Source organism: Alexandromys fortis, unplaced genomic scaffold (assembly GCF_014885135.2).
Source record: "Alexandromys fortis isolate MF-2015 unplaced genomic scaffold, M_Fortis_MF-2015_v1.1 scaffold_40, whole genome shotgun sequence".
Lineage (NCBI taxonomy): Eukaryota > Metazoa > Chordata > Mammalia > Rodentia > Cricetidae > Alexandromys > Alexandromys fortis.
The window spans coordinates 13,043,499-13,056,837 of record NW_026067966.1 but is presented as its reverse complement, the minus strand read 5'-3'; the positions used below and the strand labels follow the sequence as shown (position 1 = coordinate 13,056,837).

At 39.1% G+C, this 13,339-nt stretch overlaps 1 protein-coding gene across 1 annotated transcript in view; it reads left to right on the top strand.

The window, feature by feature from the left end:
• Icos (inducible T cell costimulator) overlaps positions 1 to 12,986 on the top strand; it is a 20,590-nt gene extending 7,604 nt beyond the window's left edge. Inside the window, exons 2-5 of the mRNA XM_050154224.1 lie at positions 7,619 to 7,960; positions 8,603 to 8,709; positions 9,712 to 9,796; positions 10,442 to 12,986. Coding sequence (XP_050010181.1) covers positions 7,619 to 7,960; positions 8,603 to 8,709; positions 9,712 to 9,796; positions 10,442 to 10,455 — 548 coding nt within the window. The 3' untranslated portion in view covers positions 10,456 to 12,986. The remainder of the gene's footprint in view (positions 1 to 7,618; positions 7,961 to 8,602; positions 8,710 to 9,711; positions 9,797 to 10,441) is intronic.
• Positions 12,987 to 13,339: the final 353 nt, after the last annotated feature.

The following is a 13,339-nucleotide window of genomic DNA, read 5'->3' as shown; positions in this document are numbered from 1 at the left end:
TATATATCACTCTCCCCTCTGTGGAACAGAGAAAGTCTCATTTAATCTCATGTGATTTTCATCCTTTGATAATTTCAAACTTGTGAGAGTGAAGTCACTAACAGAGTAGTTTATTTGCAAATTAATTATTTTGTGAATATTGATTCAAAGTTTTATAGCACCTTTGGGTCTTTTTAATTTTCACAAAGAAAATAACTTTTAACTAGAAGAAAATGAATCTTTCATTTTTCTTATTATACTTGCTTCAACAACTGAGGTTTTTTTTTTTTTTTGCCCCCTTCAGAGTTCCTTGGAGAGTAAAAGCAGCTTTTATATTGTGTATGAAGGTGTGTATGTATGAGAGAAAGAGAAAGAGGCTTTGGTTTGGTGGTTTGTCTTCACTTTTCTTCACAGCTTGCTTTTCTCTCAATGGGATGGGGTTATTTTGTCTACTTATCCCACTGTGCAATCCATTCACTCTTATTAGCTTTTGGGATGTTCTTGAATTATAGTGTGAGTGTAGGCGTGATGCATAGATAACAGGTTTTTAGCCAGGAATCTAAAAGTTTTAGCTAGTTGATTCATAAGAAATGACATTGTTTTTTATTACAGATGAAAGAGTGATAGGAAACACATTTTTTTAACACAATGCTAAAACTTATGAATAAAAGACCCAATGTAACCAGACTCCATTACCAAGCATTTTAACTTTGATAAATGCCTCTCATGGCCACACTCTTGTGCTTTATGGAGCCAACTAAAGCTTATCATTGTTTGACTACAGAAAATATGTTTAATAAGCATTACCAATAATTGCAAGCTCAGGAGATCTTATCTCTCACTCTGAGACCTTTATAGAGGTTTGTGGTTTAAAGGCTGAGTGAAAGAGAATAAAATCACTTTGCTAGTCTGTGCTCCATCCTCTGGCTGTGTGGGGCCTCTACATGTCTCTTTAACGCTTTTTTCTACCAGATCTAATACAACTGTTTACAGAATGCTAGGTCCTAGGTGGACCATCTGATACTTAGAAATAAAATAGCTTGGATATCCTGAGAGTCAATTTGAAAGTAGACTTTTCTGATCTGCTATGAATTCTTTGGGGAAGGACTTTTTCTAGATATTTTTTTTCTTTTTCCTCCTCTTCCACTCCCCTCCTCCTCTGCCCAGCTCCTTTTTGTTTATTGCTTGTTTGTTTGTTGAGATAGAATCTCACTCTGTACACAAAGCTGGGCTGGGGCTTGCTACATAGCCCCAGGATGACCTCGATCTTCAGAAATGTGCCAATGTGCCATCACACTGGCTCCAGAGATTTTAATAGCCCTAGAAAAAAAAAAGAGACACAAATGCTCTTGTCTTTGGGAAAAACTGAAAATATAAAAACTCACATAAAGAAGAACTCTGATTTTACTTTTGAGAATAGTCTATTAGTAGTAATAGTTATAACTGCCAACAAATATAACAACTATTATTTAAAAAATCACAACAGAAGGAAACAGATTTGAATCTGGTGACAAGAACATACCCTATAAAACATAGTGTTCTGTGTGATTCAGGAAATATAGGCCCCTTTCTCTAGAGTGAATATCATCTAGATGTATTGGATATGGCTATCAAAGCAAGTGTTAAACTTAACACTCAGATTTTAAGACATCACCAAGATATAAACAAGCAGATTCCCATCTGTGTTTTTAACATAGTGTTGAAATGCGTATCATTAGTGCTTGTATTAAAAATCACTAAAATGTGGTTTTTAATTGACATTTGGGGTGGATTAGCAAAATGGTTGTTCTGGGGTCCCACAGCTTACTTATCCACACACTGGACAAGTTAAACTATTACATACGTCAAGGAATTTAAATACTCAGTCAGAAACCCTCTGGCCCTCAGTAATCATGAAATGACCAACAAAAACACTGATCAGCTAAGCAAAACGTTTTGAACTTGGTAAGTATCTACAGGCAAAGAACTTTTTTGTTTCGGTCATTTTCTATTTATTAGAACGTTTTCTAGTTATGTGGCATGCAATATAATCACATTTTTGATTCCAGCCTAACTCGATGTATGCAAATATAAGATAAGAAATAAATGTGAATGCATACATCCATGTGAGTAAATTTTAAGCATAATTTACTATTTATCAGGCACTGTTGTAGATACTTGGGATGGAACTGCAAATTACAAATGAGGCTCTCTATTTAAAGCTTACATCATAGTGGGGGTAGCCAGACAATAAATAAGTAAATAAACAGTCATACCTGTTTATTTTATACATGGTAAGATTTTTCCACTCTCAGGAAATATGTCAGAAAATGACTTAAATATGCACTTTGGATATGTTGACCAGTAGTCTTTGAAGAAACATTAGTTTGAATAATGGAGACAAAGCAGTCATTTATAGAGAAGAGGCTAGATATAAGCAGGCCAGAATGAAAGCCAAAAGTTAAGCAGCTGTCTGTGCAGAATATTCTCCACCCTACACAGAAGCAGGGTGGGGAGAGGAGGGAGGAAGACGAAGGATGGAGGAGAGAGATAAGTGTAATTTGTGATTAAAATTGGAGTAGAAAGATTTGATTAATCATAGGAAGAAACAGCAAAGCTTTCTTCTTGTTGATATACTTTTAGCAGTGGTCTTAAAAGACTTGGCTCTTAGCAATCACGTTCCTGCTTCCAGTGCCAGCAGCACTTTGACTATGGATTGAACTGATGCTCTTTTATGAACTCAGGAAGTTGTATGACCAGAGGAAAAAAAATTTAATCTGGCTGAGCCTTTGTCTGTGCCTAGTAGACTTGTTGCTTGGTATGTAAGCCCAGCAGGTCTGACTGTGTGTGTGTGTGTGTGTGTGTGTGTGTGTGTGTGTGTGTGTGTGCGCGCGCGCGCGCGCATGCGCACGCATGGTGCTGGGATGTAGATCAAACTACGGGAAACCAGGAGTATGAGACAAGGGTATTTGTAGGATGCTCAGGACATAGACAAACAATGCATATAAGAACTTATTGGGCATTGAGCTGGTATGGAAAGAATGTGATAAACACATTTAAAACAGTAGCGGAGGTCCCACTTTGGAGGAAGGTGTTTGTCTTAGTTGGTATGTGAAGAACACATAAATGATAGAGAAATAAACAAAGAGAAGGGTGAGAGGGATACTCACAACTTTGACTCTTTTCGTGGCAGATGAATTAGCCAAACACCAAACAGAACAGATTCTGGATGTATATGCTATTGTTATAATGCCAGGAATCCAGACTGAGTATTAGACATGGAGATCAGAATATCCAAAGAGTAGAGGAAGGATTTTGGTTTCCTCTGCAATTGTAAGATACCAGTATGTTCACACTTTCCTTAAACTGCCTATCCATTTGTCCATTAAATGCTTTTCATTGTTACCAGGGATTTCCTTGCTGGTCTTTTTGTCCCTCTCCACTACTGTGTGTGTGTATTTGAGCCTGTGCACATGTGCATGCATCTTGAGGTTGGAGATTAATGACAGGTGCCTTCCTCTAGTGTTCTTCATTTTAGTTTTTGAGACATGGTCTCTCACTGAACCTGAAGCTCACTGCTTTGGCTGGATTGGTTATATTTGGCTAGATTGGTTAGTCAATGAGTTCCAAGAATGTCTTCCCCTCCTGCCATCTTGCAGTGCTGGGGTTATAGATGCAGGCTGGCATATTCAACTTTGTTTATGTGTGCTGGGGATTTGAACTTGTGTCCTCATTCTTTCTTACAAGGTAAACTCTTAACAAACTGAGCCATCTCCCCAGACCATACTGCTCTGCTTTTTTTTTTCCCCCTCTGGTAGGGTTGTACCAAATTCGGCTAGAGGGTAATAAGAATTTGTGATTTTGTAGTTAGCACATCTGTTCTGGAGGTGCAAAGTAATGCTGAGGTAAATATTTAACCGCTGTGGTTGCAAACATTCACATTGCAAGTTTGCAGTTGCCAAATGCTTTTCAAGGCTGAAAACTTAAACATAGGAAATGAAGAAAGAGGAGTCAGCCTTATTACCATGTCCAATAATGAAAGGGTAAGCCAGGCTATGTTTAAGAATGATCCCTGAAATGAATATTTATGAGTGCTTGATGGATGACACTCTGGAGGCCCCAGCTGATTATAGTGGCACACAACTTAGTTCTGTTTGAAAGGAAAACAGAACCCTTCCTGACTGTCCCAAATGCTTTCTGTAGGCAAGAAAGATAATTTCACTCACTTTAATAGTTTCCTGACTCCTTGTAATATTTTTCTTAAGAGACGATTAGGGAGGGACATGGTACCACCTGATAGCTAAGTTGTATCTCCCTTGGTTGTCTGTGATCTCTTCTGGATGTATTCTGATCCTCAACCCACAGAAAGTAAGTATTGGAAAGACACCCCACCCATCTCTCTTTCTTTGTGTGTATGTGTGTGTGTGCATGGAGTGTGTGTATGTGCATTTGTAGGGGCCATATTCTAGTGTGCATGTACACAGAGTGCGTGAGTACAGGTGTGTGTGTGTGTATGTGCATTTATAGAGGCCAGATTCTACTGTGCATGTACACAGAGTGTGTGAGTACAAGTAGGTGTGTGTGTGTGTGTGTGTGTGTGCATTTGTAGAGGCCGGATTCTAGTGTGCATGTACACAGAGTGCGTGAGTACAGGTGTGTGTGTGTGTGTGCATTTGTAGAGGCCGGATTCTAGTGTGCATGTACACAGAGTGCGTGAGTACAGGTGTGTGTGTGTGTGTGTGTGTGTGTGTGTGTGCATTTGTAGAGGCCAGAAGTCAACGTCTAGTGACTCCTTAATCACATTTTACCTTAGTTTTGAGACAGGGTCTCTCAGTAGACCTGCGCTCACCTTTTTTGGCAAGTGTTTGCCCAGCAAGTCCTTGGACCTTGCCTGTTTCCATGCACTGGGGTTACAGACGCCAGGCTTTTGGTGTCCAAACCCAAATCTTCATGCTTATACAATAGGTAATTTGCCCTCGAAGCCATCTCCCCAGAAAGAACCATTTAAAGACATTGTTTTCTCTTCTTATTTTACACATGAGAAGAGAGAAGTCCACAGGGTATGCTAGGTGCAGACCCAGTTGCTGGCCATGGGGCAGAACCAGAATTCGCTCTTGAATTCCTTGAGCAGCATTGCTCAGCACTTACATTGCTATTTTTTACCACGTGCTGGCTTGTGGTTCACGAGTGGGCAAAGAATGGGAAACAGACAGACAACACTTTTTATGTTATGTGTGTCTATAGTGGCTGCAGACAGTTTTGTCCCAGGGTCTCTTTGTGGTTTGCTTGCTGCCACTCTAAACTCTCCGGGGAATTTTCTCTGAAGCAGTCCACTGATCTTATCTTCTGCAGCAGGTACAAAGCATTGCTCTTGGCTCATAGACAAGCGTCCTCAAGCAGAACGCCCTCCACTTGAAGCCAATGCAGCTGCACCTGTTTGCCTGTAGTCTGTTCCCACCCCTTTGCCTTTAACTCACACTTTCCTTTGTATTAAATAAAACGAAAGCAGCATTATTTTCCTTCTGCATATGTTCTGACTTCTAAACTGTAAGACAAAACATCCATACAGAGACATGGACAACTAGCAAAAGAACACTTGAAGAACGATTATATAGGTTACCTCACCCCCACAATTACCACAAGCCAAGACTAAGACACTGTCAGCACACAGACACCTCTCTGCTTTCTATGTTCTTTCCTGACTCAAACTCTCTTCTCCCCTTTAGGCAGGAACGTTAGGGTGCATTCATTCAGGAAATTTAGAATCACATCTTCTGCACACTGAAAGCGGTCACCTGTCCCCGCCCCCCCAGAACACAGCAGGAGGGCAGTGGAACTAGGAGCACCTTCTGAGGAGTGAATGTCCGCAAACTGCAACTCCTGTTATAAGCACCTCTGCTCTCTGAGGTCTTCGCTTTGCAGATTCTGGGAGATAAGGCATCAAACAGAAGTTTGAACACGGGAGAACACTAATGTTCTCAGAGCAAAAGTCCCTCTGAAGTTCTGCTCGCGTCCAGAGTCTCGTTTTATGTTTCACCTGCATTTTCTGCACTCTCTTCAGGTCAACTATTTTAATCCTTTCAATACTACTTTTGTTTACTATTTCCTGTCGTTTTATTGTTGAATAAGGAATATTGACAAGATGGGACACCTGTGTGGGCATGTGGTTTTTTTTTTTTTTTTACAGCTAAATGTCTAGTTTGAGAATGTTTCCTGGAAACATGAGAGGTATTCACTAAGGGCTAGAGATGCTAAAAAAAAATAAACAAACAATAAATAAAATGATTGTGATGAATCATGAAAGGAGTTAAGGCATCAAGCATAAACAGAGAATTGGCAAACGGATCATTATGTATGACGCCAATCTTAATTTAAGTTGGAGCTCTTCTTTAAGGAAGTAATATGGCAAGACATATTTGGGCAAATGCTATGGTGCTTACAGAAAATCAGAGTGATGAAAATAATCCCGGTGTCACCTTTGTGCTTAGTTTTAATAAATCATGAAAGATTAACACAAATTGTTCATTACATACTCATTAAAATGATCATATCAAACAGGTAAAAAAATTGAATACTTATGGTAGGATATCATATGACTTTAGCAGAGCACAAAATACTATGTTTGCTATATAAAATTATACCACTAAAAAGTCAAAGTCAAAAATATGGATATACTCCCTGTTTTAGCAAGGATGCCTGTTTTTTTTAAAAAATAGTTTATACTTGTTTGATCTTCTTAAGAAAAAAGAGATTTTACAACTTAAATTAAAGTTACCATTTTCCAAACAATTTTAGTATAACATTTTTCATTAAAAAATTAAGTCATTTAAAAAACCCAAAATAAAAAAAAAAAACAAAATAAACAGAAGAAAATCTTGAACCTTTAAGTCAAGAGTTCACAATCTGCAACCAAGATACCCATTTAGTCCCTTCCTCTTGTGTAGCTCACAAAAGCAACTCTGGTTCCGGGAATCAGAAAACATGAAAAGGGGAGCAAAAGTTTGGGCCTCATCTGGTTTGGTTCCTAGCGAATGGATCCATAGATGAAATATTACTATTTGAACATAACTGATTTGTTTATTTTTCATTTGGAGGATGTAAAGCTATTAATATATAACCATTCAATTTTACACCCAGTAAATTTATATACTTTAAAAAAAATTTTCATAGCATCTTTCTGCAAGTCTTTTCTTGTTCAGCTAAAATAAGAGCATGCTTTAAGTTTTAAAGCTCACTACTTCAAAGGGATGTTTCCTGACCCTCCCGTGACTACTACAGTTCACCACCCAAGCAATGTCATTTTCCCTGATAGTACTTTGTTCCTATAACAAACTACAGCAAACCTCTCATTTCTCTGTTTACCATCTAGTCCCCAGTGTGGAACTGCAAAAGCATGGAGACCCCTGTGTTTGAGTCATACTATCTACACATGCTACTTGATACATAACATTCTATAGGCTATTACATGAAAAGTCCATTCATTGTGCATAGTTTTGCCTTGTCACATTCTGGTTTTGTTTTCTTGGCTATTAAATCTTTCATTTTGGTATAAATCGAGGTGACTTTATAAACAGAAATCATGTTCCCACTTAAATATAATTATTTTGGCAATATGTTTGCAAAACAGCGTTCTTACTTTGTTCTCTTTCTTTTGACCCAGGAGAAATCAATGACGCAGCCAAACATAAGATGTTTTCATTTCATAATGGAGGCATACAGATTTCTTGTCAATACCCTGAGACTGTCCAACGGCTAAAAATGCAGCTGTTGAAGGGGGCAGAAGTTCTCTGTGATCTCACCAAGACCAAGGAAAGTGGAAACAATGTGGTCTCCATTGAGAATCAGAAGTTCTGTCCGTATCAGCTGTCCAACAACAGTGTCTCCTTTTACTTAAGCAACTTGGACAGTTCTCATGGGAGCTATTACTCCTGTAGCCTGTCAATTTTTTATCCACCTCCTTTTCAAGAAGAGATCCTTAGCAAAGAATATTTGCATATTTATGGTAAGACATCGGTTGCTTCCTATTGTTGGGGCTTAAGAGTTCATGCACATTTCCAAGACTTTTCTCACCAATAGACACAAACAAGTATATTTTGTATTACATCCTTTAGATGTAGTTGTCAACAAATCATCTTGGATGAAGTATGAAAGGAATAATATGTCCTTAACATTAAGCTGATATTTATTGTCAAATAAGTGATTTAGTTATACATACTGTTGAGTTAGAGTTAGGGCCTAATCTTTCAAGCATCCAGACCATGGCTCAGTGAATATCACCTCTACTCACTTAAAGTTGAAAGCAGTTTGGAGAATGAGATGCAGTGATTTGAAAACCAGTTTTATACCACAAGAATAAGAAGTTTTCCTTCTTATTCTTGTGGAAGCTGCAGATGGCAAGTCTCCACCTATTGGCCACATTTGCAAACTAGCATAGCCTTTCCAGTCTGAACTTCGGGGTCCTTGTTGTAATGCGGAGGTGACGTTGGTTGACATCTACTGGATCCTCTGATTGTAAGGAAGAAAACCCTTCCTTGATGAAAAACCTTCTTTCCATTTTATGAAAGCCTTCTCTATGCAGTGTGGAATGAGGACACAGTGTTTCTGGATATTTTATCAATGTATCTTTTCCCCTCTTCCAACCCAGAATCACAACTTTGCTGCCAGCTGAAGCTCTGGTTGCCCATAGGGTGTGCAGCTTTTGCTGTGGTATACATTTTTGGATGCATATTTATCTTCTGGTTTGCAAAAAAGGTAAGTGATTTCTACTTTCCCTTATGCTCTTTCCTAGCTGGTTATTGACTCGTCAATGTCTCAAAGTAACCTGAACAAAAGGGACACAATTCTTTCCCCTAATTTATACACTAACTAAACTAATGACTTGGAACAGAGATTATCTGTTTGTTTCTTAATAGCTCACATCATCCCCCAAAGGACTTGGAGGCTCACAGAGATACATTATTATTGCTGCTTTTTTCATAAGAGGGTAGAAAATTTGGGCCCATCACAGATAAATGTTAGGAAGGAGGTTTAAATATAAAAAATAGGTGCCTTTGATTTTTAAAAATTATTAAATGTTGGATTAATATTTGAGTGTACCCTTCCTAAAAGTCAAGCCAAAGCTGGAGCAATTAGTTGTTAAGTTTCTCTTAATGGGCAAATTGAAACAACGAGGTTATTTTACTAGGTACCAACAGTAGCTAGGAGGGAAACTGCTTCTTTAGATGTTACATTGCCAGACTCCTTGTGTGTGTGTGTGTGTGTGTGTGTGTGTGAGAGAGAGAGAGAGAGAGAGAGAGAGAGAGAGAGAGAGAGAGAGTACCAGACAACCATTTGAGAAGGAGTTAGTGTATGCCCTAAAGTCCATCATCAAACTCTATTTAGGAAGGAATAATCAAGTAAAAAATGAGGATGAAAATGATGCAGAAAGCATTTTTAAAGACCTTCTCACTGTGTGTGTGTGTGTGTGTGTGTGTGTGTGTGTGTGCGCACACACAGGCATAAGAATCTTTTCTCTCCTTCCACTATGTTGGTGGTGAGGATTGAACTCAGGTCATCAGGCTTCGCAACAAGAGCTTTATTCCTCTGAGCCATCTCCTAGTTCAGAAAGCACTTTTTAGCGGAAATATTTTGCATGTTGTTCTACTGAGCCTTTTGTTACTGGCCACTTCAACAAAAACCAGAAAGCACTTGGAAAACAAGCATGAAGGTGAGAAAGATCAGAAAATAAACCATGTTTCTAACTTTCTTTTTCAGAAATATGGATCCAGTGTGCATGACCCCAACAGTGAATACATGTTCATGGCAGCAGTCAACACAGCCAAAAAGTCTAAATTTGCAGGTATGGCTTCCTTCAGAGGTTTGGGGGAAGGAGGGGTACTCTTTATGCTAACGCTTGAAGTCATTTCTATATTTTTATTTTAAAAGAAAGGAAAACGTACCTAAGGATAATTTTAGTATCTTATGTGAAAACCTTGATTTTTCACTTTCACTGGGTTTTATCCATTATGTAGTATATTCAAAATAATGTCTGTAAATCCCTATTACAAAGAGATCATCAGGGTCAAACGTGTAGTTCAGTTGGTAGAGTGCTTATCTAGCATATCTGAAGCCCTGGATTCAACCTCTTATGATACCTGTAATCCCCGTACTCGGGAATTGGAGGTAGGAGGATCGTAAGGCCATCGTCATTTCCAGCTACATATTGAGTTTGAGGCCAGTCTGTGATATATGGGATCCTGTCTCAAATTCAGCAAGAAGAAAGAGGGAGGGATGGTAGAGAAGTGGAAGAAAAAAGCAGGCCACTTGATGCATCCTTGTCTCCCAACAAATAGTACAGAAAAGGCTCATTGTGTTCAGCTCGTTGGTAGAGCACTTGCCTACCACGCATGAGTTCTTTGGTTCAAATCTTAGTACAAAAGAAAAAGATCCATAGGTCAGAAAGCTTGTTGAAGGGAATTCAGCTCATGTGGAATTTTTGTTACAGGCGTGACTTCATAATCTGGACCACTCTGGCACCCATGGAGGACCCACACTGACCAGTTTCCCTGATACTTGAACTGAGAAATTCTATTTTCTGGACCATGAAGCATCTGACTGACTACAGGAATCTCCTTCGGGGGTTTTGTTTGTCTGGATCAGTGACTGCCTGAGAATTGCTGAGTTATTTTAAGGCAAACACTTCCTAATAGAAGGTCCAACTCATGTGTACTCAACAAACAGACCTCACTGGGTTAATCCCCCCCCCCCACACACCACATCTGCTTCTAGCTACACACAGGCCAGTAAAACAAACACACCTACAGCATTTTCACAAAAATCCACACAAGCAGACAACGGTCAGCATCTGCCCTCATATTTTAGATTACTTTTTCTTGCTGTAGGGATCAGTATTCCTTCTAGAATCAGCCAGTAGAGGGAGATGCTTCATGACTGTAACTCTTGTGTTTCTAAGGTGTTAGTGTATATACCACACTGAACTCATGCTTTAGTACCAACACAACATTCTCTTTCAACTTCTAGACTCCAGCTGATCACTGTTGGAGGGGTTTAGATGCCTTCTCTTGCCTTCAGTTTTCCCTTTAAAGACATGTCCACATGTGTACTTGGCAGCCTGCCGCCCCTGCAAACAGGAAGTTCAGTCTACATGTTTCTCCTTTCTGCTGCTCAAAAACAGCAGTAGATATAATTTTCTCATATCCTTCCTGCCAAAGTAGTTTTTTTTCCTCCAAAAGCATCTTATTTTCTCAAATTCAGTTAAAATGTGTTGATATTAGTGGTAGGAAACATTGCTCAGAATCAAAAGCAAATTAATTTTGCTATTATGTTTTCTACCATTTTCCATGTTTCCACGGTGCTATTAATCACAAGCATAGCTATTTTTGTAGATCATATTATAGTTGCAAGCAAGCAAAGCAATCTGTGGTTAATGGACAAACATTCTTCTGGGGTAGAGTGAATTAACTGCTTAGCCTGCCAGCTGTAGTTTCTGGAGGTGACTACCAGACTGCAGCCATGTTTCCTCTGGGTTTGACAGACTGAAATGGTTCCCATGAGCCTGGAGTAGCACTCCAGACTGAGTTGGAATCCCAAGGCTGTGAGAAGGCATCAAGTCTGAAACAAGCAGTTCCTTTGGACTCTAGGAGGTGTGAAGAAGCACAGAGGAGCCAAGACAGCATTGCCTCTCCTAAATATGCAGCCTGGAAGTCAGCCCTGGTGCATTAGGATAGTTTTTTTTAGAACATGAGTTATCTGTAAGGATTGCTCTGAGCAGGACCATTTTCTCCACATTCCTGTCAGCGTGCCTGAGGCTTCTGGAGCCGTCAATGTGTGTGTAACATTTTATTTTAACTTTAAGTAAAATAAGGCTGCTTCACAGTCTTAAATTGTAGTTGCCTACTTACAGTTTACTTCAAAAGTGAGACCTGATGTACCATTATATACTTATTACATTAAGCATGTGTAATGCTGGCTATGTACAGTACAGTACTGAAGTTGTAATTTGAATCAAGTATGGTATTCTCTCTTTTCAGCTGACTCGGGCAGCCTGGCTGGCTTTGGAAGGGTATTCCCTGAGATGGATATACCTTCCTAGGTGGGGGGGGGGGGGAGTTGCAGAGGCTAGCATTCACATTGTTCCGTGGAGGATCCCCAATCCCAACACTGAACAGTTAACCATGAATTATAAAAAAAAAAATACAAAATTTCTGTGAAATAGAAACTGGCTTTAAGAGGAGCCACTTGTTAAAAAATACTATGAATAACAAGAAATAAAAGTTAAATATTTGTGTCTAGCAATGGACTATAACCTTGCTGTGTTTTCTGCGGGCAAAGAAGTGATGACCTTAGTTAGCTACCACATACAAATTAGACCTTGCTCTCCAATGACCTCGTATGCTGTATAATATAGTTGCTGTCTTCATCTTGCTCTCTCCCTTTTAAACATTGAAATATCTACAAACTCATAAGAAAACAGACATACAAAGGACAAAGAGTGCTCTGACTTCTGAGTTACTTTCCCCATGGACCGCCGAGTCCCATGGAATGGTGCTTATTTCTTACAGAAAAGAAGGTTGCACTCTCAGACGACTCGACAGCCACCAACATCAGATTTCTATCTAGTTTTTGATCTGCATTCAAGATCTGTCCCTTGTTTCTAGGATGCATGCAGGAGCTGGAGGTTCTGCTGGAGACTTCCCTTTGTGTGTAGTTGTTATGTCTCTGGAGTGTTTATTCTGGACAGTTCTTCAGTCTTTGGCCTTGGATCTTTTGCAGACCACCAGCCATTATTTTTTGAATGTCTCTTGTTTGAGTCACTCTGACGTTTCTTCATGAATAAAATCAGGTTGTTCATCTTTATCAGAAGTAACAGAAGAGTGGTATTGTGTTCTTTCAATTGTGCCCTAAAGGGCAGCTCGCAGCTTTGGTTTGTTCTGTTATTAACGATCATTTTCATCACTTGACTGAGGTCATGTCTGTCAAGCTTCTCCATTGTAAAGTGATTCTGCCCTCCACAGTTAATAAATATGCTTTGTGAGAAAGTATTTTGAAATCCTCTGTTTTTCATTATAATTTCAGTTTATTCATGTGTTCATTTGTAGCTTCATGGTGTCATGGTTTCTTATTTTGTTCATGTGTAAAAATAAATGTTAATATTACTATTCTATTTTCTTTCATTGCTTAGAAATAGTCTTCTTTGGCTCTGGCTGGCCCTCAGATTTGCTAAGAATGACCTTTTATTTCTGATCCTTTGACCTCTACCTCTGAGGGTTGGTATTGCTAGTGTGAGTCACAACACCTACATTTTTGGGATAATGGGGTTGAAATCAGAACTTCAAGAATGCTAGGCAAGTATTCTGTCAACTGAGTTGTATCTCCAAACCAT